The 26562-nt window shown below is 41.0% G+C and overlaps 1 protein-coding gene across 5 annotated transcripts in view; it reads right to left on the bottom strand.

The window, feature by feature from the left end:
* Positions 1-26562, bottom strand: part of cadm4 (cell adhesion molecule 4) — a 191817-nt gene that overhangs the window by 2212 nt on the left and 163043 nt on the right. For 3 of the 5 annotated variants that reach the window (XM_042490207.2, XM_088084289.1, XM_042490208.2), the window contains exons 4-8: positions 26303-26464; positions 24427-24517; positions 12642-12814; positions 4396-4509; positions 922-1050 (exon numbers count right to left, since the gene is read on the bottom strand). In XM_042490207.2, coding sequence (XP_042346141.2) covers positions 922-1050; positions 4396-4509; positions 12642-12814; positions 24427-24517; positions 26303-26464 — 669 coding nt within the window. The remainder of the gene's footprint in view (positions 1-921; positions 1051-4395; positions 4510-12641; positions 12815-24426; positions 24518-26302; positions 26465-26562) is intronic. The other 2 variants (XM_088084290.1, XM_042490211.2) reach the window with 1 other exon arrangement.

The raw sequence follows: 26562 nt of genomic DNA, 5'->3' as shown, positions 1-26562 counted from the left end.
TGTGTCGAGGCAGAAGAGGAGGCGCAGAGGAGAAGAGAAGACAGAGAGGGAGGAGAGATTGGCAGAAAAGGGTGGAGGGAAGGTTAGGTGCAAGAGAACAATGGCACGTTTGCGTCACTTATAAAACCCATCAAACACATTTTAACACCCCTCAGGTCCGTATGATTAATGAGTCGGTGCAATACAGGTTACAGAGAGCGAGGAATGCTCAAGTCATCTTCCCGCTCGAGTGTCCCTTCACTCCAGGGGTGAGTGACACTCTAATTCTCCTCACCGCAGAGGTTGACTGGCGTGCTGACAGTCGCGGCAGGCCGAAGACAAAGCCCTAATGGCTCTGTCTCAACATGGTTTGGTTGTAATGGTCCTGTCTCTGCGCTGATTGGTGGTCAGGCCATACTGAATGTTGACTGACGGCTCGTAGCCGCAGTTGCTGCCTTGCTACACTGTTCTCGGATCATTTCTTGGCAGCCAGTGTGCACACTCGAAGGCTGCCAACACGGGGGCACTTTAAAAGATAGGGAACACTGGGAGGCTGCTTTTAATAGATGAGCCTTGATACACTAACACACAGTCATAAAACATTGGGACCACACCTACATTTCCCACCCCACCCTATCTCTTCCGCTATCCTGGCCAGCCAAGGTCGTCCATCATGGACAGTGCCCGCCTGGAGAGGAGCATCCCGTCCTGTCTGCTTTGTGCTGACAATTTCACACCTCGGTTTAAAAGATTATTTTCAAAGAATCTGGGTGTAACTGGCCTGCAATTATTTTTTCACAGCTTGTAACGCCAGAGAGTGGCGAGATGAGAAAATGCGGCTGTGAAAAATGTGATAAAATACTCTGATTGCCGAAATGTGTCGCTTGTGAATGAAACTTTTGTGTTACTTGCTGTGTGTTTTCTCAGGTGTGTGTGTGTTACCTTTCTGTCGAACAGAGCACCAGATGGTGACGATGAGGACACAGATGACGGTGAAAACCAGCAGTGCCAGAACGCCACCTATCACTGCATACGGTACTGCACTGTGAGTCTCTACAACTGCACCGGGATCTGCGGAAGAACAAAAGAGACAAATAGTGTGTGTGGGAAGAGTGTGGGGGTATATAAAGGGGAATATGGAGATAAAAGGAGAGAGAAGTGCGAGCAAAGAAACTGAGACAAAGAGAGAGATGGATCAAAAATGAAAGCAGGAGAGATGTTGTAGGGAGAGAAAAAACATATAAAAGTGAGAGACAGAAAGCACATTAAAACGGCAGCGTGGGAGAGGGTACGGGGAGCGAGACAGGAGAAAAGAGAAGTCAATATCTTCCACCCAACTTGCATTATCACCTTTCATCACCCCCCACTGCACAGGACGCCAGACAATCAGAGCGGGCGAGGAAAAAGGTGGAGAAATGAGGATAGTGAATAAAAAAATAAGTATTTCAGCCTCTAAAAACCCACTTCAGCCAAGCACCTGTCAAGACCACAATGCATTTTGAATGAGGGAAACTTTGAGTGTGTTTACACCCCGAGTAGTGCAGCCCTGGGAAATGAAATCAAACACTTCATCGCAAGATGAGTGAAGAGAGATAAAAAGATAAAAAAGGGAAGAAAGGCAAGTTAAATTCTGTGACATTTTGTAGTATGAAATTGCAGCAGTGGTGAGGAATTATTCATGTCAGCCTCACCTTTTACCATTTTTACACTACTTTAAAGTAGAGGACAAATATGAAAAGAAAAACAGAGGATTAAAAAAGGTAGGTTAGTGTTGAAATGATAAGTTGACAAAGCAATCACTCAGCAACAGAGAAACAGAAAAATTTAGACAGTTTTATTAGTTGATTACTGTTTCAGTTATTTATAAAGCAAAAATGCTAAACATTATTCCAGATTCTGAAAAGTGAAGATTTACTGCTCTTTGTTTAATATCACTCAAAGATGCAGGATGTAGGGGGATATATTGGAAGAAATGCATTTTTTGTTACCTTAGAATGAGTCGTTCATATCCACATAAGGAGTGGGTCCTCTTTTAAAAAGATCACCATGTTCACCACCATGTTTCTACAGTAGCCCACAATGGACAAACCAAACACTGGCTCTAGCTAAGGCCATTTGCGCTTATGGGTCGGCCACCGTAGGTAGCAGGCCCTCCGCGACGAGACAAACAGCATCGAAAAACAAAGATTTTTAATGTGAAACTGCTTCATTTATCATCACTGATTTTGTTTGTTTTGGACAGAAAGAGACCCTTAGGGATAATTGTTCTCCCGGTAAAAACGACCATTGAAGGAATCCAAACCAGGGGGTCACCCTTTGCATATGGGAGAAGTTTTAGCTGGTTGTAATCTGCAATCATCATCCTTAGATGTCACTGAATCCTACACACTGCTCCTTCAAAACTGAATAATTTGAGTGTCAGGACTATTGATCAGAGCAAACAACCAAAATGAAGACATCGACTGTGAGCTCTGGTAAATTCTGACGATCATTTTTCAGTATTTTCTTGCATTTTGTGGACTTAACAATTAATCAATTAGTTGAAAAATTACAAAAAAGTTAGTTGCAGCCCTATGTACCAAGATCATAAAGCAAACTTAGGGCCAAGCATGCGTGTGTGTTCAGTTTTGCCAGTAAATACATTCAGACAACAACAACAGCAGGTGATTGATAGAGTGTAGAGATGTAGAGACAGAGAAATAAATGGTTGGTAAAGTGTGAATTCATGTAATCTATGCTGCTAAAAAAAAGCTCTTTGAGTCTGGATTTACAGCGTTGCTGAGAATCACAAAAGATTATTTTAATGGGGCTGAGGGGGTGCAGAGAAGCTGGTAAGGCCAATAGGAGGCAAGGACACAGAGTTATTGATGCAGCTCTTGAACCTTGACAGAGCGGAATTAAAACATGAATCATTAATACAGTGCTAACATAAAGATCAGGAGAGAAGCAGAAAGTGGAGGAGGAAGAAGAGGAAGGCTTGACAGCTTAAGAAAAGAGGTTGAATTCTTGTGTATTTCTTTGAGAGGTGTATCTTTGAACCTTGTGTGCATCACATTCCTGCTTTTGTGTATAGTCAAGTATCGGCATGGGTGTGTGTGTGTTTGCGCATCATATTATGAAAATTGGTGCACCAGCAAGCAAACAAGACGTGTGATCCAACTGTGATAGCATCGAACACCAATATTTCACCGGGGATGAAGAAGCAAGCGCTACACCTTTCCCTCACGCCGCCCTAATCCACCACAGCCCAAAGCTCCACAGGAAATGAATGACAGTACTGAAAAGTGTGGCGTTTCTCTGAGGTGCCCCTGAGATTATATATCAACATCGACTAAACGTTCACACAGCTGCTCAAGCCGCTGCTTTTGCGACTCTTTATGACATCTCAACACATGCCCAGCAGGTGAACAACCTCTACTTGCCAAAAACGATGGCGGTGGCAAAAGAAGAACAAGAGGGGATGCTTCCGCTCCTGCTGCTTCATCTCTCCTTTTAAGTATTAGAGAGGAGACGGAGAGCAGCCGAAGGTGTGGAAAGAAAGGAGGAGACGGTGAGCATGTGTTTGTGTGAGTGTACGTATGAGATAAATAGATTCTGTGGATAAAAAGAGAGTAAAAATAGTGTAAGAGAGTATTGTGTTTTACACACACATGTGCACACACGCACACACACACACACACACACACACACACACACACACACACACACACAAGGTAGCAGAGCACTGCCAAGCAGCCTTTCATTCTCCTGCTGTGTAACATCATCATCAGGGAGAACACTATTAGACATACCTTGATCCCCGATCTTTCTTTCTTTCTCTCACTTTACCTTTGTATTTGTGTGTGTGTGTGTGTGTGTGTGTGTGTGTGTGTGTGTGTGTGTGTGTGTGTGCATGCGCGCAGATAAAAATGTTTATGTAGCACCTCCCCGGCTCTCCAGAGGCCAGCGTTAGTCTTTGCTAGTTCCTTAAACTCTTAATGCAGATTCATTAACATTACCCACCAAGCACCGAGATACTCACTCCAGACCACACACACATATGCACGCACACACATACACAAATGCTGACTGGGCAATGTGTGTGTGGGGAGCATCAAACAGCTAGTGATAAGAAAGAGGGAGCGAGTGGGTGGCTGCGCACGGTGCACACCCAAGCGTCTGCAGGCACGTATGCTCATGAAGATGCAGGGCAAAGGAAGGTTGCAGCAGAGAAAGTGTGTGTGTGTGTGTGTGTGTGTGTGTGTGTGTGTGTGTGTGTGTGTGTGTGTGTGTGTGTGTGTGTGTGTGTGTGTATGCATGCCACCTGAGAGTCATCAAATGAGTAGGGGAGTGAAAGACACCAAAGGAGAGCAGGGAAGGACGGGGAGAGAGATGGAGGGTAGCAGAGGGAGGTAAAAAAAGGTGTGTGTATGTTACCTTCTGCATCAGGAGCGTAGCTGGGTGTTAGGAGTGTTGGGGTGGTGGGATGGGAGGTGATTGGTTGGGTGGTGGTGGGAGTGGGAGGGACCGTGGGAGTGACTGACACATTATCTAAAGACAGACAGGGAATGGGATAACACACACACTTACAGAAATGCTATAATCTACAACATGCAGTGACATTTCAACAAAGGTGCTGCAGGGTTTTATAGCAAAGTTACTACAGCCTATAAAACATGACACATGCTTTATTATTGCTTGATATTAATGGAGTTTCTAGGCCGCTCCGCCTCAGCTTCCTGCTCGATAATCATTGGGCAAAAGCCTCAGAGACAGCTTGTCTCCTCCAATGAGTTTTGAGAAGGAGAAAATGTAAAATATTACAGGACAGTGGTGCCCCCAAGGGGGGGCAGAGGGGGGCATTACTGGCAAAAAAATAATTGGAGGCCAACAGTACTGATTTTAAGAGGCTGTGGTGCAATCATTTTTTAAGTGCACCCTGTCAAAATATATACAAGCTAAGGCATTCATTTGTACAAACCACATCAGCATCGCTTGTTGGGAAGGGAGCTAAATAATGCCCCAAATGTAGGCTAAATTTTGGTGAGGGAACAACTGCCATGGTCATTTTTTAAAAGGGTCCCCTGAACTCTTACCTCAAGATATCTGAATGAAAAAGGGTTCAATGTGTGCCTACAAGTCTCCCCTCAACTCGAGAGGGATTGTTCCCCATAAATGTTTTATTCCTTAAAATCAGAGTACTTCTTCACATTAAACTTTTATATTTGTCTTTTTAAGAAAAATGAGAACCAGCCTTTTTGAAGAAACATTAAATGCCTGACATGTATAGATATTTAAAACATAAAAAATGATTGTTGTGGAACTCAAAATGTTAACTGTGCCGATGTCAGTCTATACATATCAGATAATTAGTAGTATTAAGTGTAAAATAAGAAACCAAAGTACGTCAATGGGTGATTCCTTTACTTCCAGAGTGACATCGTTTTTACCTAGACCAATCTGCCAAATTGATTAAAACCACTGACAGGTGGGGTGAGTAACAGTGATCATTTTGTTTCAATGCAATTTTATGCTAGGAGACCTTGAGTCCTGGAATTCGTGTGGACCCCTCATGGCAACGGCACTCCCAAATGGACTCCCCAGTAGAACAATCCACCACTCCATAAAAACTGCCCAGGAATGGTCTGAGGAACATGACAAAGAGCTCAAGGCTTCAACCTGGCCTTCAATTTCCCCAAATCCCAAAATGACTAAAAGGATCCACCACCAATGCCTTGGTGCCAGACATCACAGGACAACCCTTACTGGTCCTCTGTCGATGCCTTAATGGGAGAGAGCCAAATCTGATTGAAGGAGGCCCCAAATACTCGATCAGTTTGGGATCTGCGGAATTTGGCGGCCAGTTTGATGCCAGATGTCAGTCACTCCCGCAGACCCTTCCATGTGGTACGGTGTACTATTCACTTTGGGAGGCTGATGCCATTAGGGGGACACTTGATCTGCAACAATGTTTGGGTGGATGAAGTGCGTCCACGTGAATTCCAGAATCAAAGACGATGAAGATCCACAGAACATCCAATTGTAATGAAAACATCAACGTTATTCACTTAACCAGCCAGTTGTTTTAATGTTTTAACTGAATGTATACTTTCACAGCATAATCAAATTACTGAAATTCAGTTATGGCTTTTGGATTTGGTGTGCCTCTCCAAGATTTCCAGTGACCCCATCTGGCCACCCCTTGGAAAAATTTCTGGGGGCACCACTGTTGGAGAAAAGACTTAATTCAAACATGTTTAGCAATTGAGGCCGATGCCATTTCGATACCAGAGACAAATGTTACTAATTATTTCCCCAAATTGACCATGTGTGCGAAATGGAATCGACCTCGACCCCTGACAAGTGATAAGGACGAGGACAAATGACGTTCTCCGGCAGGGCCTCTACGCCAGCTGAGGGGGTTAAAGGAGACATTTACAATGAGGAAGACATGCTTTAAAGCGTGGGCTGAAGAGAATCATACCTGGCAGTATGACATTCATCTACGAGGCAATTGGACTATACAAGAACACATTCTCTATCACTGACACATTTTCTATGGTACAATGGCAGGAGAGACAGAGACATTGTCTGTGACAGATGCATTCCCAATGGAGCAGTGCCATGCAGGGACCGTCTCATTCAATGCAGAACAATAGCTTGGATCTTGACACATTCTCCGAATCAATGGCTGAGACACAATAGAAGGTAGAGGTAGAGAGAGACAAGTTCATATTGCCGTTAAAGACAAAAATAATGGCTGACAAGAACTAAAAGGGAGATGGAGGAGTGGGTGTGAATGTGTGTGTATGTGTGCGTGTGTGCATCAGCACTTTAGGAGTGAATAACATGCCAATTCATCAAACAATCTCTATAAAACCGCAACATGTGAGGCAGTCTGTGCACTGGAAGTCTCAGCGCACACACACACACACACACAGCTTGTTTTTAAAAATACATGCAGAGTTCTACAATCCAATACCCAGACCACATGTTCATGCACATTAACACACAAATGCATAATTGGCCATGTGCACACACATTCAACACACCCTCAAAGGCATACAGAAACAACACACACACGCACACGCATGCGCGCACGCTCACACACACATACACACATACACACACACACACACACACACACACACACACACACTGCCCTTTCTGCTCAGGAGTAATTTATTGGTAAGTATTCCTCTGTCTCTTCTCTCCCTTTCTCCCACTGGCCCTGAGATCATCAATCTCTTTTTGCACTCTTCTTATGTCAGCACTATACCTCCCCCTCTCCTGATTCTTTTTTTCTTTCTTCAAGCCCAGCCTTGGTCTTCGTCTCCCTGTAAAGAAATGTTACATGATGCGTAGTGTATTTTGTAAGAAAGATAAAGAGATGAGCAGAGTTTTCTGTAGGGTGAAATGAAAGAGAGTGAAGAAGGAAAGAGCCAGAAATTCCACAAGTATGTGCGTCTCCTGTATGAGTGCATATATGTCACATGTGTGTGTGCAGATACGTGTGCATGTGGTTGTCGCTTGAGCCTGAGGATTAATGGCCGGGGTTGCTGCACTAATTAACTGGACGCTGATTAATTTCTCTTGACAATCATGAATGACCTAAAAATAGTTCTTTCACACTTTTTTTCCAACTTGCTCGTATCTTTCTACCGTCATCCCTCACTTCCTTTTCCTTCTTCAACCAAACTTTCTTCCCTTCATTTACACCCCCCACCCCCTTCCCTCCTTCAATTTCCGTCATTCGGCTGCCTCTCTGGTTTCACTCCTCTGTGACTACGTTCCCTCACTGCCTCTCTCTTCAACTTAATTAAGGAGAATGCCATACAGCTGTCGTTCTCTTGGCCGATAGCGTCCCTTTTTTTCTCCTACATCATATTGTTATTCATTAACACTATATGGCTGCCAATCAGGCACACAGCCCATGTTATTTCCAGGGATGGATGTGGCGGCACTTGCGATAATGACGTTTCTCTTCGTATCTCATTCTCGCAGAAGTGCGCCTGAGGATACTGTACCACCATTTTGGATGAGCCCTGTTATTCTTTCATGTTCTCTGCTCCTGATTATAAGGGCCTTGCCCAGAGCAGTGGTGGCTCCAGCTGTCAATCAGTGCACTGAGTGCTGGACATTGGTCAGGGGTCCGGTGCGGGGCTGTTAAGGCTGGCATTGATTGGCTGAAAACTCACTCAGAATTTACCCAGACGCCAATAAAGGTGCGCCGTCATGTGTGGAGGAAAACTACAAAATTGAATCGGCATTATCTCCGTCTGGCTTCCTCTGCCTGTAGCCCCCAACCTTTTTCCACTTTCATTCTCATTCGATGTTTTTTGAAAGTCTCACTTCATTAAATGGAGGACTATGTTTCTCATTCCAATTATCCTGACGGCTCATTACAACAGGAGAGGAGACACCGACTAATCCCTGGTCACCTAGCATCCCACTCCATCTCACTATGTACCCATTCTTTCATCATTCTGTCACTCCCCTATGCTTTCTATGAATCTTTCTATAAAACCATTAATATCTCCATTCTCCCCTGTGCTCACTTCCAGCTCCCTTTTGCTGGAACATTCACCCCCCCATATAAATGGGTTACATATATGCAAACTGACAATTCTTATCTTCTCATCTGTACCTCTCTCTCTCCTTTTTTTGTTTTTCTCTCCATCTCCCACATTCTCTCTCATGCAATTCAATTCTAATGGGTTTTATTGGCTTGGCGATTCATCTGAGTGCAGCAGCTCAGTTCAATTACATAAGGGAGCCCTGCGGGCTTTCACCAGACAATCAGCAACACTCTCCTCCCAGTCACATGCACACACATTCACATGCACCTTCGTGCATACACACACGCATAAAAAATCCAATTTCTCCCTAACAATGGTGGCACAGAGATGAAACAACCGAAAGAGGCCACATCCTTTTCTCATTCCACAGATACGTGTATGTGTATGAGTGTGTGTGTGTTCTGTGATTCATTCAAAACAATTTTTCACGTTTCTATCATTAGCGACTTCTTAAAATTGCAGAAAGTTAATTTCAACGCATTAAGTTGTGCACACACATCCATGCGCTTTCTCTAAATCATAAACACATCAAAGCACACACACACACACACACACACACACACAGAGTTACATGTACACACAGTGTGACCAGTCAAATATAGCTCAGCTTCAATGCAACCCGTTTTTGCCATAGCCCGGGCTCCCTGGAGAGCTCCCCACCTCTCGCTCTTTGTTCTCCTTCACCAGCATTAAGCCTCGTCTCCCCTCATAACGTGACAGCGCCTAAAGCACCTTTGACAAATTGGCAGCCACTTTTGCCTGAGTTTGTACTCTGTGTACAGGCCCTGATGGCAGATAACTCTCGCAGAGGGAAGGTTGACACAGAATGAGAAGGAGAGAGACGAGAGAGTACGCTTGTAGTTTTTCTGCACCTGCAATAAAATGGTTTCTTTTCTGCTGACTCATCTTTTACAACACAGAACCTCCAGCGCTACCTCCCCTCTTCCTTCCCCAGTTTCCCCAGTGCACCCTGGGATTCCCTCTGGGAGGACTAGAAGCCAACAAAACTGACACTCCGTTTATCTGACAGCCTATGGTACTGAATGTTAACCTGCGTTCGACCTCCATCGTCCTTCTTCTCTCCCCTTTTCATCCCTCCATCATCTCCCCCTTCCTCTCCTCCCTCCATCTATCCCTCCTCCTCGCTCTCACACAGTCACATTTACTTCTCTCTGTGCCATACTCCCACAAGCCTAGGCCGTCTTTGAGTAAAGACAATGAACTGCAGCTGAACCGAGAACGGAGGGCAAACTGGTGGCAAGGTGAGAAACAGTTGAAAGGGTGTGGGCGGAACGGAGAGAGGAAGAGGAAGTGGACAGGAGGTGTAAAAGAGGTGAGAACAGCAGGCAGAGTAAAAGAGAGGATGAATGTCAAGGAAAGGAACGGGAAGAGGGAGAGAAAATGAGGAGCAAGAATAATAGACGAGAGAGGGATGAAGAGTGTTGAAATACTTCTGACTGAAGGAGAAAATAAGAATTGAGGCACAAGAATGAAACTCTTTCTCCTATCAGCAAAGTCTTGAAATAAAAAGTGAAGAGCTTTATTATAAAATAAGATGAGAGGAAAACAAGACACCTACAATAAGAACGTGGGTGCTGGAATGAAAAAAAGCACTCTGCGCTAAGAGTTATGAGTCATCTTAACATATTGAGTGGAATCATATTTATTTTCCATATTTTCTAATGAACTTTGTGTTTAATCATCAGTAAGTAGCACTTCACTAACACCACTGTAAGACATCCTTGGTATGTGCATTGTCAGTTATGTAAAGCATACACACCCTACTGTTGTTATGCAACACTTACAATGACACATGCAGTATTGTAGCCTGAATGCAAGATGTTCACTTGACATTTCTTGCGAAGGAATTAACACATTTGCCACGTTATTAGTTGAGGCTTGTAGGAAAATTAAGAGCGACATTCAGTCATCTGCAGATTAATATGATGGCTGAATCAACAACTGAGCTCTTTGAGATAAGGTGTGAAACAATCTGCCCCGTGGGTGAGTACATTTATTTTGTTTTTTTGAAGTACAACAAACCACCGCTGATACACGGCTACAGCAGAAGGATTTACGAAGCTGATTGCCGGATATCCATGGTGCAGAGCAGAGGACTTGGAGCCTGACTTATGTTGGTTATGTTGATTTTTGGTCTTTTATGGATTTTGGTCGAAGCAAGATTACTGACTTTAAATGTAGCCCTTTTCTTTTATAATAAGAGAGGATAAGAGAGAGGAAAAAAAAGCAAGATAAATCAAATTAATGACCAGCACGGAGCAGCGGCATGAAATAAAAAAGATAAATGACGAAATGTAAGGAGGAAAAAATGGCTCAAAGAAGAACAAATGAAGAAGACAGCTAAAATTGGTGAGGGAGGAATCTGAGGAGGAGGGAGGAAGACAGAACATACAGAGGTGGCAATGCACATCAAAGCGCAACGTGTCTAACCTTCGAGGATGGCGAGGGAGCAAGAAAGAGAGACGAAGAGAAAGAAAAAGATTGAGAGAGAGAGGGAGGGAAGTGGGTGGGGATGTCACCTTTCATCTTGCCACTGTTACCACCCTTGATGCCTGTGGAAAGCTGCCATAATGCGTGCCGTTTGATGCTAGACATGCTTGTACAAGAGAGTGCAATATTGTGCGCACATGTGAGAAAGAAAGAGTCTTAGTGTGATGGATAAATGAGGGGGCGCTAACCGAAAGCAGCCTAAAAATGTTACATAAGATATCATCTCTCCATTGCCTCCTTCTGTCCCTCTGCTTGTGATGATCTTGTGTGCAATGACAGGAGCAGCCAGCAGGGGGCGCTTGGATGAACAAAACAGCAAACCTGCTGAGTGACAGGACTGTGCATGTAATTAGGCTGAACCAAAAACTGAGGCGTAACCGTAGAAGCCTCTAATGATGAGCTAACGTTGCGATTTGCTCCAGTCCCATTAAAATCTCACAAATGTGTCCCTACTTGACTGCTAGTTTACTCACTTGTTTCGTGAGTGGAACATATTAACACGCATCAAACCGGTTTCCAAAATGTGCGTCAAACAAACTCACAGAGAAAGTTGGCCAATTTGTCACATTTTCTGACAAATAACTATTGTGATCCAAAATTTTCATGTGATGTTGCAAGCTCCACCGTCATCCGTCTTTGAGCCACGGTGTGCAGCCTATCTGGGTCAACTCTCATTAAGTATTTAGCAGCCAACAGTGAATCGAGGTGCAACATCTTGAAAAACTTGTAAAAAAGAAAAAAAAAAAACTGACAACAAAAGCCTCTAACCCACATCCCTCTCCCTCCCCTTCCTCTGATGCCTCTGCTCAAGCAACAAGCAAAGTTGATTCGCCTGAATTTTAAATGCAACAGATGTTGCGCCGTTGTTTTCTGCCAAATGTTACCATGTAAAATGCAGAGTTCCAACAGATTCAGCATTGCATTATTACTCTGCACTTCTGTTGTCTTTGTCTCCTACATGTCAGCTGCTAGTGTGAAATTCATTTAGTTGTCAAAACATCTCATATCTTTATTTATTGCACTTGATGATTAAAGTTACTCCAAAATCCTGGAAGGAAGGAGTGGGTCACAGGGGACAAGATAAATTGCTTCTTTACCAGACATAGCCTGAATAATGATGTTGGTGACTAGTATTTGAGCACGGTAGCCTACGTCTTCCTGTGGAATCAATACCTCTGTTGAATCAATTGCTCAGGAGGGTTAGAAGAGGTTTCCTGCTGTGTACCGAATCAGGAAAACAAATAAAGCAGAGAGACAGATGAGACAAGCATCAGGATTTAATGGCTCTGTTGCCCAGTGCAAGAATAGCCAGACTCCAAAGACACTGGGAAGATAAAAGAATCGATAAAATTTAAAAGATTTATTTAAAAAAACAAAAAAAAGAAAGAAATCAAACCACAAACGGAAGAAATGTAACAAACAAAAGATCCATTGAACATAAAATTATTCTGAACAGTTAACAATTACCTGGGATAATAAGACTGGAAATGAAAACATCGGAAAAAAAGAATCAATGCAGCTAACTTTTGAAGCACTTGTGAAATTCTTAGAAAACTTGCAACATATAATTAACTGTCAGCCGCAGTTACTCACCATACACCAATAGGGTGTAATGATCGGCAGCACGTCCGTAGTTGTTCTGGGCCTGGCACAAGTACGTCCCATTGTGTGATTGGCTGAGACGGGAAATCTGAAAGGTGGGGCCGGAAATTTCTGCCCTCTCAGGTAAGGTGTCGTTAATCTTGGACCACTGAATGTTCCTGGGCCTGCAGGGAAGGAGACAGAGAGAGGGTTAATGATAGATACTACTTAAATCCACTGTCGATTAACTGACTTGATTTTTAGTTTTGTTTATTTGTCTCACATAATACAAGCACGATGTGATAAAACATATAAAATGTACACGTGAGGGGGTGTTAGAAACCTATACTGGCTTATATGGAAACCACACCCAGAAAACATAACAATAGTAAAATACAAGCAATCAAAACATCAATACATTGGTTGCTAAAAATTCAAAATCTCACAGTATAAGTATAGGGTTAAAAAAAATATAAGTGCAAATATTCATTTTGAATGTGTGAACATCAGTTCATAAAGGGAACAGTATTGATCCAAATAATATGTTTTTGACTTAGAGTCCCTTTTTGTTTTGATGACAGAAGAATCCATTTTCATTACATGAGACAACAGAAAACTGACCACGGGAAGTGTTTTACAAAGGAATATGAAGATTTTGAGCCTGTCTAGTTTTATAATTATGGAATTGAGAGTTTTTAACAAAATAGTATCTAAAACAATGGGGTAAATCTGTAGCCTTATATCTCACTTCAAAGACAAATGTACAGATTTGAAGAATATTAATGTCAAAAATAGTCAAAAACTGCAATTTATAAAAGAGAGGTGCACTTTGTACAACTTTAGAGAAGCTCACTAATCTAACAAACTGTTTCTGCAGCAGCAAAATTTTAGAAAGTTGATTTGGAAATGTACTTACAGCAACATATTGCAATATGTTAAATATGGATAAACCAGACTATGACGCAGTGTTAACAAGCATGTATTGTGTACAAAACCTCTATTTTTGTAAGAATCCCAAGAGATTTAGTGATTTTAGTAATTGTTGAAGTCATTTATCGAAGTTGATATCAGCCTCTCAAATGTGAGGATACACTGCTTTTTTTTCAGTTTTATATCACAGTAAACAGAGTGTCTTTGGCGTTGTTGAGTGGATAAAACAAGTCGTTTAAGGAGGTCATCTTGGGCTATGGGAAACAGCGGTGTGCCTTTTAATTTATTATTTTTTGACATTTCACAGCAATTAATCAGGGGGGAGGGTCAATAGATTCAATGTCTAAATTAGGAGTCACCCCATCTAGCTGAATATTCGTAGAGTTGATCTCAGGAGCCTGATCTGACTGCCTGCTGTATAGGAGTGCTGAATGTCTGCTTTTACATAGAATTGCTTGGTTTCTCCCAATAAATCATGATATATAACCAATTTTGGCATAAATGTAATAGCCAGAGCTGTCAAATTAAAAAGTGGCACTGGCAGAGTGCTAAACATTTTGTGAACTTATGAATGGATCTCTGTCAAAATCAGCGGGGGAGGCGCATAGAAGCAGCTGCTTGTGGTTTACTGCTTGCATCTCTCTCTCTCTTTCTCCTTAACAGAAAGTCAAAAATTCTGTTCACAACCACTGAAAGCAAGCAGGTTCCAAAATAAGTGATATGTTCTATCTGTGTATCGATCTTCTCGCTCCCTTTTAGTGTTACGGACCACGCTGCACCCACAACTCGCACCCCGAACACACAACAAACAGTGCGAGATGGAGCCAGTCCCGTTAAAAAATAAATTCTTAAGCCAAGTCAATAAGACAAGTTGTTAAACTGGATGTTTTAGCACTATTGTCTGGTGTTGAAAAATGGAAACTAATGTCACAAAGGGAAGTTTGGATCAATGAGCAATAAATAAAAATGATAATAAAAACATGATTTGGCCGTCTGTCAACAATAGGCCAGACTTGATGAAACAGATTAGATTGTGTAAATTCTTAGCCGCTGAAACAACTAATTAAATCGATAAACTCTAGCCATGAAACTTGACCCTGCGTCTATGTCCAAACATAATGCTTTAAAAGCATAATCTTCAACCCACTGCATTCCATTTAAATATAGCTATAATGTAGATTTACACATATAATTACTTCTACCAGTTTTTCTATCACCTTAACAATGGCATGGTGTTAAATGGTAATGAGCTACCGTAATGTGTTTACGTTTTTCAGTAACAAGCAGTGCAATTTGAATTTTAGAGATTACATTTAAGTTACAAGTGCCACATCACTATAACAATTTAGAGGTTGACTTGTTCACTGTCTTATGGAGTTTGATGGAAGGTTGATATAAATTAGTTTCAGCCGAGAGACTGGTCTGGGATGTAGAAACGTATTTTTAAGTGATTCACCCAGATGGGCGTGGTTTTGCAGGATGCAGCAGTGCATGCTTCACTGAGCTCTGTGACCATCTCATCAGTATGTTCTCTGATGAAAATGAGAAGTTGGACTGAGAAGAAAAGTATGGGCTAGTTTTATTTCTAAACCTTTAAGAAATTTAAGGAAAATTAAGAAGACAAGCATACATGAGGTCAGTTTATTTCATGCATGTCAAGTACAAAGGCATACAGAATATACTATTCAGGTCTTCTTAAAAATTGTATACTAGTATAGCATACATGACCACTGATAGTCTGCCCTATAAATCGGTACTACTACTACTAAAAGTTACTACACTGATAGCTGAATACAGTATTATTAGTATCTGTAACATTTCAACAGCTTAGATTTAATTAAGGTTCAACAATTCAACTGTTTTGCTTTATTCTATAGATGTTTATCTATAAAGTGTATGTAAAAATTCACTACATATTCTCAGAATAAATTAATTGAATTTGAAGTGGAGAGGAGAAAAAAAGCAGGGAGAAGAGTTTCACAACAGGCAGAGGAGAGAAGACATGGTGTGTCTGGGAAAATGAAGAGAAGGAGCAGGCAGACAAAAAAAATGCAGCATAGGTTGAGTGAATAGTTAATGTTCAACTAAATTATAGAATATGTTTGTTCATGAATTCTCATATATATTCTACAGATAATCTGTTAAACACCTAAAGACAAATTAAAGTCGTTGAATTGTTAAGCTGTTGAAATGTCACAAATTATCTATAAGCTATCTGTAGGCAGACTATCTAAATGTGTCACCCATAATTTAGTTCATTCAAATGTCATTTCAGCACCATTTAGTTGGACATTTTTTTCAGTCTAACGTCATAATGATGAATTTGAGAATTTATCAGCATTCAGGTAAAAGTAATTTGTATATTTGCAGGAAAGTCTGGTCTAGGTTGCAGCAGTGCCAGCAATACAAAAAGCATTCTCTGTTTAAATCTTCCTAAATCATTCATGCATTAATTATCCACAACAGCTTATCCTGTTAAGGGTCGCAGGAGGGCTGGAGCCTGTCCCAGCTGACATTGGGCGAGAGGCGGGGAACAACCTGGTCGCCAGAGTATTAATCAACCAGTAACAACAAAAAAGTAAAGAAAATGTCTCTCTGTTTGAAGTTATAAGTAGGCATAAGGTCTCCTGTACATTTAATGTTGAGGTTCAGACAAAGATTAGGTAAATAAATAACTTTTGGGTTACTGGATTATCCAAAAAGTGCCTAAATGGATGAAACTGCCAATAAAACCTTATACAGGCTGTGCGGCTTTATCAATCTCTTTAAGTTTGGTGCAAGCTACAGTGTGCGACATGGATCTAATAACTCTGGGTATGACATCTAGTTTGATGTTTTCAGACTGTGCAATGACAACGCCTACGCAGGCTACAACGTACATCAATCCACATCAATACACAAAAACAAAACTTCATCAGCGTGCATCATCCATCTACGCCGCTGCAGTGGTAAGAGAAAAATGTAAATGAACAAATCGAGTCCTCGCTATAATGGCATTATGTGACGAAAAAAACTGAAAAGAGGCGCAGTCATGGCTGTGGAAAAGAGGCCAATTTTGCAATGAGGACTCAAAATAAGTATTCATTAGTATCTATGAGCATTTAGTGCCAAAGTCGCGCTGATCAGTGTGTCATTTCATGCTGCTTTTTTATTGGTTAGTCAGTGGATGTTTGTTATAATAGCAGTCACACAGTGAGTTCGTTCCCCCAAATTTCTGACACTATCAGAATTTTATCCCAGGCTGACTTTGATCACAAGACTGTGACAACGGCCGTCCTTGAACCTCTCTCACTGTGTGACGTAGGACCACTGTTTTAGAGCCACGACCAAAGTTATCTCCACGTTTCTTTCACATTGGTCATCGTTCACTGAGACAGCCCAAAATTGCACAGTTCAAACCGGGCTTAGGCCACACAACACTGGTTCTGACAACCAGACGTAAGGCAAAGCTCCATGATGAAATTCCTAGATTTTAGGTAGTCCCGTGAAGCCTGTATACAACACAACAAGTATTTCTCTAACTAATACCACAGGTAGACTGTAAGTCTTAAACACATTTAGTAAAACCCAAGGTGCTAAGGGATATTAAAAATAGGAAAGTGAAAAAAGACAAGGGATGGAAGCGCAGGCACCAGAGGGATACTATAAAAAGAGAGGTGAAGAAGGAGAGTAAAGCCCACAGGGGGAAGATGACATGAGAAGAAAGTATAAAAGGAGCTTGAAGGAGCCAATGGCAGCAGAGGGCTGCATCCTGACAAATTATGAGGAGACGGATGGTCAGAGGGCGGCGATGGTGTGAAAGGGTTGGCAGGAGGGAAAAGAGGGCAGATGAGAGAGAAATAGGGTGTCAGATGTGCAGAGTTGAGAGGAGAAAAAAGGCGGGTAGAAAGAGTGTCACTACAGGTAGAGGAGAGAGAGAGAAGAAGAGACGTGCCGGGAGATGAAGGGAAGGAGCAGGCAGACAAAATGAATTGGTCATGAAAGACGGGAAAGGCAGAGTAGACAGGAGGTGCGAGGATTACAGAGACATCCTGGCGAACAACGCTGTGTGTGTATGTGTGTGTGTGTGTCTGGCTGAGTGTCATGGCTCATGCCACCCTGGCCAGATTACAATCCTGACTCATCTGGGTTCTAATCCCTCAGGACGTCTAATTAAACCTCTTTCTTGCTTAGTCACACACACACACACTCCCTCACTCATCCTACACAAGCTAAAATCTCCCCCTTTTCCTCTTTCTCCAACACACACACTCACGCATACTTGTGCTCCCACAGACAATCATTCCGTCAAACGCGAACACACGACTAAGCAGGCAATTAAGCAAAATGACAAGACATCGTCTCCATCTCTTCTAATAACAGACAAACAATGAGTGTACCCCTCCACCAAAAGGAAGTGGCATATAATTGGTCATTATTACTTAACAGGCAGTTAACAGGGCCAGGGAGCTCGTGGGAGGGTGACAAGGGGACTGTAATGTGTGTGAGTGTGTGTGTGTGTGTGCAGTCCAGCGTGAGATGAGGGTCAGAGTCCACAGTAGCCTGCTGTCCCATCTCTCACTGTCACATACGCGTGCATTCACAAACACAAACACACACACAGAGTCCCAAATCAGCCGTTACAAAGCTTTAGTGGGGCTATAGCCAATACGCTTCTCAGCCAGTCCTCACTGTGGGATTTCACTTAAGTCATCACACGCTCACAAACACACACATGCACACACTTTGGCTGCGTGGAGCCTTACTGGGGAGCTTTAGTGGACTTGATGCCCACAGACAGACGGACCATCTATGGGGAGGGTTTAAGAGCTTAGGACCCAATACCCTTCTGGAAAGTGCACAAAGGGCTGTGAACACACTAGAAAAAGGCTTTGCTTCAAAGCTGGCTCTTAAAAGTGTTGACTGCTGATTGGGTTTAGAAGCTCCACCATCGCACACAGAGTCACACACAAGTTTGTGATATGTCCACTTTCATACTTTTCTGGTAACCTTTTGCCTTCGTCTTAAGCGCTCTGTCTCGCCGTCCCACATGCAATGAAATATGGATCAGATGGTTTTTATCTGTCTGTCAATCTTTAATGTCAGGTGATGTCATAGATACATTTCTTCTAGTTGTGATAAAACTTTGAAGTATGTCTTTGGTGTCAAGATTATTGAAATATCCTGGTTGTTACCAAACCAATATACAGTATCATTTGTAAATTTGCAGTATTATCGTAATACTGTAAATTAATACGTATTTTTAAAACAATATTTTTATTGAGTTTTTCAATTAAAACATATATTACATATGAATAAAATAGTCAGACTTGGCAGGAAAAATAGTGGACCTTTAAATGAAAAGGCAAATAAATAATAATAACAATAATAATAATAATATTAACATAGGTGTATAGACAGATAATAAAGTATAACGTACAGAATTCTTGAAGATTGTAAATTTATAGTTATAAATAAATTATACTGTTTCTGCCTTTCTCTTAAGCTCTTTTTCCTCGCTGTCCTGCATGCAATAAAATATGGATCAGGTGGGTTTTATCTTTCCGTCAAACTTTATTGTCAGGTGATGCCACAGACACCTCCTCCGGTTGTGATAAAATTTGGAAGTACACTACTTCTTTGATGCTGTTCTCTCAATATTATAAGATATGTGTTTTTATATTTAATATTATTTTAATTTAAAAAAACATTAAAAAAATATATATATCAAACAAAATTTGGTGACCTCTTGCAAATACGGAGGACCCCCTAGGGGCCACAGAACCCCCGTTGAAGACCCAAGCTGTAAATAATACTGTAAATTTACAGTATTACTGTAATATTGTAAATTTACATGTGGCATATTAGACATGCTCGGTTTGAATTCAATTATAGTTAAAGCATTTGGGATTGAATTGCCTTCATAATTCGTGGCGGACAGCATGTGGTCGTATTTAATTTTGATTGTCTGTTTCCTAATAATTTCCTTGAAAGCGGTTGATTGGAAGTTGCTGCTCATTTCTAAGGATGGTTCCTCGAAAGCAGCAAGATATCTGGTGGTAATTATAGGGAATATATTGAAGTTGGTGGAGATTAGTAGTACTTGGTAATTACTTGAAGTTTCCAAGAAAGTCCCCTGGAATTATGTGGGATAGTAATTATATAGAAAGAGGTCAACTTAGTGTTCATTTCAACAACACGTAATCAAGAGAGAAGGGGTAAGATCTCTTGTATGCAGCTGGCTATTTTAAGCTACTTAGGGGGGAGAAGCTCTCATCCATTTTTTTGGAACCTGCACTGAGGGTTGATAAAGCGCACATTTTCTCCTTACAGTGATGCCCTGCTTTCCTCTCACACATTTGGTAGTCATCCAGGAAAACCACTGTTTTCTGCTGCGGCCGGTGAAAAGCTCAACTGGAGCAGGTAGAGGTTACTCAAGGACGTTTCCACAACAGCTGCTAAGGAGGATAAGATTTTTTGTGTAAGGTGGATAGTCATTACTTGGAAAATAAACTGTGTATTATATAGTAAAGCTGTTTGTGTGATATTGGCAGATCGTATCTCTGATTCATCTCTTCTGGTCATTAATCAAATTTCAGGTAAACAACCTTTTGGTACCCACTAATGGTTGTATCTGTGTATTTCGACTGGGGGTGTCAAATCCACATACAGCCCAATTTGATCTAAAAATGCATAATAACCTATAAATAACAACACCTCCACATTTTCCCTTACTTTTGGTGTAAAGGTGTAAAGATAATGTACAGGTGATGAACAGCCTGAGATGTCTTGAGAAAATTAAGTGCAATTTAAACATGTCTTAGTTTTTCCACATTCACTCAGTCTACAACTCACTGTCATTACATGTGCATTTTTACAGTCATTTCCAGACCAAACTAAAGAGGAAGCTATTGAGAAATCAGATTATCTTCTGCTTTACAAATCGTTCACAAATCACGTTTTGGCAGACCATTATAGAATAAGGGTACCGCCAATATCGTTTTCATTAGAAGTCTGATACAGATTCTTTGGTACTGATTGATAATATTTTGCTTCATTATTAATTTAATAATTATCTTTAAGTATGACAACAATGAGCATTGGCGATTTTTTTTCAGAGAACTGTATTCTGGTCAGGGTGGAAAATCCTCTGAAGCAGCATTTTACCTAAAGTAGGTCACTCACTCATTAACTTAAAACCTGGCAACTTTTACGGACAAAATCCATCGAGCATGGCTGGGACATGTCATGTAGACAGAGTGGAGCAGGGCTTTTCACCTGCTACACACACACTGTCAATGTAGCGCGTAGCTGCTGCCAGCTTCGCTGTGTGTGTATTGGGTTTTGCCAAGTGATAATACAGTTGGTTATGGAGGGTTTGAAAGTACATAGGCTATCTCAACTGGTACAGAATTAATTAACTGGAACATTTTCAAAAACTGGATGAATTCAATTGATTTCTTCTAACATGAATTGCAAAAACACTCACAAGGTTGCACCACTGTTTTGCAATAACTCTGATACAATTAAGTATTAACTTTTAGCCTTTTTTTAACAAGATTGTGCTTGTTTATTTTAAACAGTTTTATGTAGTTTTTACCTGTTGGAGGCCCACAGAACCGTACAAAGAGGACAAAAAATAGTGTCTGTGTTCAGTGTAATGGTCAAGGTCTGCCGGGGGCATGCCGTGGCTGATGTGTGGAGCCACGCCTGAGTCTGATATAGTCTGGCCATTAGCCTTCACACGGGCGTCAATGTTTGGTGTGTAAAGTCACTCGGTGGGCAGGATTGGACCCTTCAGAGACCTATGATAGACTGTATGACAATAATGGATGTATAGCCACCGTGATGTCACCCATTGGTTTGTGGACTCCTGTTCTGAAGAATCAATTTTGGCACTTTGGCCATCACTGTTTTTAAAGCTAAGAGTGTACCAAGATGAATATATTTGGAAAAATGTAATTGTGTGAATTGAAGAAAAAACACCCTTTGTACAGTTGTCATAAACAGGAAAATTGAGTTGAGTATTTTAACATGGGGGGCTACCACAGTGGTTCCCAACTGGAGGGTCGCAGTTCAAAAGTCGGTCACAAATCCATTCTGAATGGAACACAAGTGAATTCCAAACACATCAAGTTTCTAAGAAACACTCATTATTTTGAATTTCTGGCACAAGGCTTTTATGTTTAAGTAATGGTTCCTGCTACTATTTGGTTGCCCTGTTCTTGGTGTTATTTAGCCTATAAACATGCTGCTTCTTTGCACTGCTTTTATGTCACTGATCTTTAGGCAATAATATGCACTTTTTGGTTGCAGTGCTATTTATTTTGAAAGTTTAAGTAATTGTGCTTTTTTCTTGCAGTGTACATTTTATTTCATTTTATTCTAAGCCAACGTGCTGTTTACATTTTGTGAAATAAAACTGAATATATGGAAATTTATCTTATGTGTGAACCTTGACCTGATGACTAAGGACAAACTCTCGACCCTGTGACTAGACTAATTGGGAACCACTGGTCTATGGGGATTGACTTGCTTTTGGAGCCAGCCTCAAGTGGCCATTAGAGGGACTGCACTTAGTTTGGACCCAAACTCTTTCTAACGGTCTTCTGCAGTATGTTGAGTTTCTTTGTAAGTAATACTTTTGATTGTTTTTGGAAACAACTTGAAGAAAAAATGGAAACATTACCAGACATAACAAAAAAAACCTCATTATTTTACCTGAAAAAACCTACAATTAAAACTGCTCTCTGCAGCCTGTGGTCAAAGCAAAGAAGACATTTGGCTTTGACTTTTGCAATCATTCTAGGTTACTGAACTCAAGTTTATTCTACACTTATGCTTAGAAAAGGTGCTCTAGGTAAATGTGTGAACTGAACTGAATTGAAGCCAGCAAATATTTCACCCTCCAAACAGATTGCCAGAGTGAAAGTTGAGCCCTGTAGGCTTGTAGCTGTGTGTGTAGCTGCTACCTGCAGCTACCAGCTGTTTGTTGATGTTACAACTTGAATGTTATTCTCATAGCAGCTCAAAAAATTACCAAACATGAAAACCTGCTGTCCCATAAAATCAGTTTCTATGAAAATGTGGTGTTTGTAAGGGTTGACATTGAACTTGGCAACCTCCCGATGTTACCGTCTATCAAACGCTTATTGTGTATCCCTAAGCCAATTTGTCAGGAATCATTGTAGCTTTTCAAGCACAAAGACTTTGTTGAGACAAACCTTTTATAATTTCTGATTATTTTGTCAGGAATTTATTACAGAATGAGAGAAAACAAATCAACATACTGCTGTGACAGCTTTCACAAGGAGCATTTTGTGACAGCTGGTTAATGTACAGGTTTGATCTCTTGTTGAAGGTGAAGCTGATTGATGCTGATGATTGTAATTATTTTTAAAACTACAAAAAGCAATCACTGCACTTTACAACGTAAGCACCATTCACACACACACTCATGCAATACTGGCCAAGGCTACCATACAATGTGAGGCTACCACACTCATATGATAAACATTCACTCGCACTCACACACTAATGGCACAACCATCACGAGCAATTTTGGGCTCAGCATTTTGTCCAAGGACTTTTAGACATGCGTGCAAGGGCCAGAGATAGAGCGACCTTCTGAATGGTGATGCTTTTCCTTCTGAGCCACTGATGCCACAATATTATTAGATTTTATGAACAAGGTCAACCATTTTCATTATGTTATTTGTAGAACGAGGACATGGATCTTAGGCTTGAGCGATATCATGATGTTACAGCACACCAAGCTATTTAGAAATCTCGACTGTATGATTTTCAAAATAGTAAAAAAATACAGAAGCTTATTTTTCTATTAAACTCATAAGGAGATGCTGTATTGAGGATATATTGTATGTAGTGCACAAAACAAGCCACAAGAGCTCAGTTTCTCCTGGTGGAACGATAGACTGTCTATTGCCAAAAGTTGGACTACATGACAACCCCCCTAAAAGTGAAGCCAAGGCATCTTGATTACCCCCTGGTGGTTGGCTGCAGTTTATAATATAAACCCCACACCACAAACTCATGTTTGTGGACGGGGCATGGGCAAAACTAAAACACTCAATTTTTATCACTTTAGGCAGATTTTATCATGCCAATGATTGTTCAAGTGTTCATTTTTCTGACATGTTTGTTTTAAACAAGTTATTTAATGCTATAAAAAAGATTTCATGACATGATTAACTGCTACATATGTATTATTTGTACAGTCGAGGTAAATGGAAATTTGTCTTTTTTTCATCTTTATATAAAGTCTACGTGTGATACAGGCAGCTAAGCTGACAAACATGGCAACTGCGAGTGGTGGGGATAATGTACAAGTCTGTAGACAACTGGCTAGCAACAGCAGAGAGAGACTACAGGGGAAAAAACTGCATAGTTTCACTTGATGAATTAAGGGATTATTTTAACCAAACTAGAGTAAGTGATTGTTGGAACAGTGGACTATCTAATGACACTAACTAAGGCAGTTTTAGTGAGTTTAATTTTGTTTCTGCCGAGTTTGAATAAAATGTGTTTTACGGTGAGTTAACAAGCTAGTAAGTAAAGCTAGTTTATTTGGCAAAAAAGAGAAACTTAAATCTAGAAGGTGCACGAAAATAGGCGTAAGACTATTAATGTTGTTGACATTTGCTTTTAATTTCTTAGACTGAAAAAAGTTTGCAGAATGTAGCAAACTTGGCGGTCAGTAGGGTTAGTTATTGCAAAACCATACATTTTATCCTTGTGAAATTTCAAGAAGTTATGAAGGTATGAAAAAACACATACCCAAGCCTAAAAAATAGCATTAAGGCCTACAGATCACACCAAAAAAAAACCCCACACAATTTAGCAAACATACACACACACATAGACTTACAGAGGGTTCCCAGAGACGGAGCAGGTGAGGCTGAGCGAGTCGCCCTCTCGCAAAATACCAGTGGGGGGAACAATTCTCACTGTTGGTGCAACTGCGGGGAGACAGAAAGAGAGAAGGGGAGGGGGGATAAATGAGTATGCAAGTGAGAGAGAAAACAAGAAAGGCACAATAGAGAACAAAGTGGATCAAAGGGATCAAAACAGAACGACAATCAGAGAGGACAGGAAAAAAAATCAGGAATGAGAGAGAGAGTAGCGAGCGAGGGAACAAAAAGGAGGAACAAGGAAAAAGTGAGAAAGTGGTGTGAGGAAGGGTCTTTCACATCTGTTTCCACGGCAACCAGCTGACAACTCTACGGTTGAGACACCTGTTATCATAAGCAGCCCACTGCTCCGGCAGCTGCCGTACCGCACTTGCTTCAGTAACAGAGCGATGGGAAGCCAAATCCACGCTGACAGTTGGTCATTATTACCAGTTCTCGGGCTGGAGGAACCACCAGCTCGCAGATTGACTTAACTGTTGAATATTAATCATTCTGATCTATCAACAAACATTAGTGTACATGAGGCAAATTAACTGTACCCAAAGACTGATGCAGAAGTGTGCTGAATATGAATAATAGCACCAACGCTAAATATTTATATATGCCTGTGAAATGTTTAACCATTCGGAATGACTGATATATTGTGAGATAAGAATCCTATTGAACTGTCAGGAATACTAATAAGAGGAAAGAACAAATATAGTAACTGGATATTAGTTAACTTGTTGAATATTTTGGAGGAGAAAAAGAGCTTTATTGTAGTATTGGTGTATCAGCTAATGACATGAAATCTAGTGCCTTTCAGCTGATGTATGACTTTCTTCTTTGACTTTAAAGAAGGATTTGCAGACAACATATAACACATACATATCATAATTAAATAGTAATATCACTGAATTGAAAGGCAGTGTCAGTTTTGTTGTGATCACATTAAAAGACAAAAATGTCTAAACTAAAGCAGAAGAAGTAAACTTGACATGTTAGATCGGATTAGAAGCAAACACAATGGATTAACATTAATATATTACATGATGAATTTCACACTTTTCCAAGGATATAGATTATAGCTGTCTGACATTTTCAAGATTAATCCTACTGAAGCGTCCACAGATTTGTGAAAATATTATGAATTCATCTTAAAACATAAAACACGGTTCTATCTGAACTTGTCGCCCCGAGTGGATATTAGTCTTAAGCCAATTATAAATTTAAATCTCTCAGTGTTTTCTACTGTTTGCTTTGGCCTGCCTCCGATGGACATATGTGTAGAGATTTCAAAACTTGTATAAATAAGGCAGCAAAATGAATCAACCCCAGGACAGTACTGGAATAATTGCACATACTAATGTGACCCGGGTTTTCTCGGCTCATGTCGATCGGCTCCTTAAACCACAGGCCAGGACCCTAAACTGGCCTCAGGCCTATTTGCCAGCTCTTTGCACGACAAGATTCGTATGTATTAGGTTTTAATGAGAGCAGGTCTCATACAGGGCAGCTTACCACTCTGTTAAAATCCTGGACTGTGTTTAAATGAGCTTCATTCTAAAATGAGATATCCAGCATTTGAAGAATGAGGCTGCTACCCTGATGAAATTATTGCTGTCATTAAAGTAAAACACTATAATGAATAGTACTGAAGTAGCACACAAGTGACAGCAATACAGATGGAATAATCTATGTTTTTGAAAGATTTGGCAATGAACATTATGTTACTTCATTTGTTTCCAAGATGGATAGAAAGTGCTTTGATATCAAGTGCGCGCGCGCGCGCACACACACACACACACACACACACACACAGAAACACACAGAAACACACAGAAACACACTCACAATACACATCTAGGCGGTAGTGTCGAATCCTCTTCTGCCCGCCGAGTGCTGGGTGGAACGCCTCGCAGCTCAGCGCTGCCCCGTTGTCTTTCCTTTCTACCGGAATCCGGATGGTGCTGGACACGCTGAACGTCTTCCCGTTGTCCTGCTGGGATACCACACCTGGAGAGACAAAGACGGGATGAGATGATAGAGGGAAAGAAGACAGGTGGGGTGGCCAAGATACAAGTTAGCAGCCAAAACATGCCTGTTCTTCCCTT

Source organism: Plectropomus leopardus, chromosome 11 (genome assembly GCF_026936395.1).
Source record: "Plectropomus leopardus strain MGB_pleo_1.0 chromosome 11, ASM2693639v1, whole genome shotgun sequence".
In the NCBI taxonomy this organism is placed as follows: domain Eukaryota; kingdom Metazoa; phylum Chordata; class Actinopteri; order Perciformes; family Serranidae; genus Plectropomus; species Plectropomus leopardus.
This window is presented reverse-complemented; position numbering and strand designations above follow the sequence as displayed.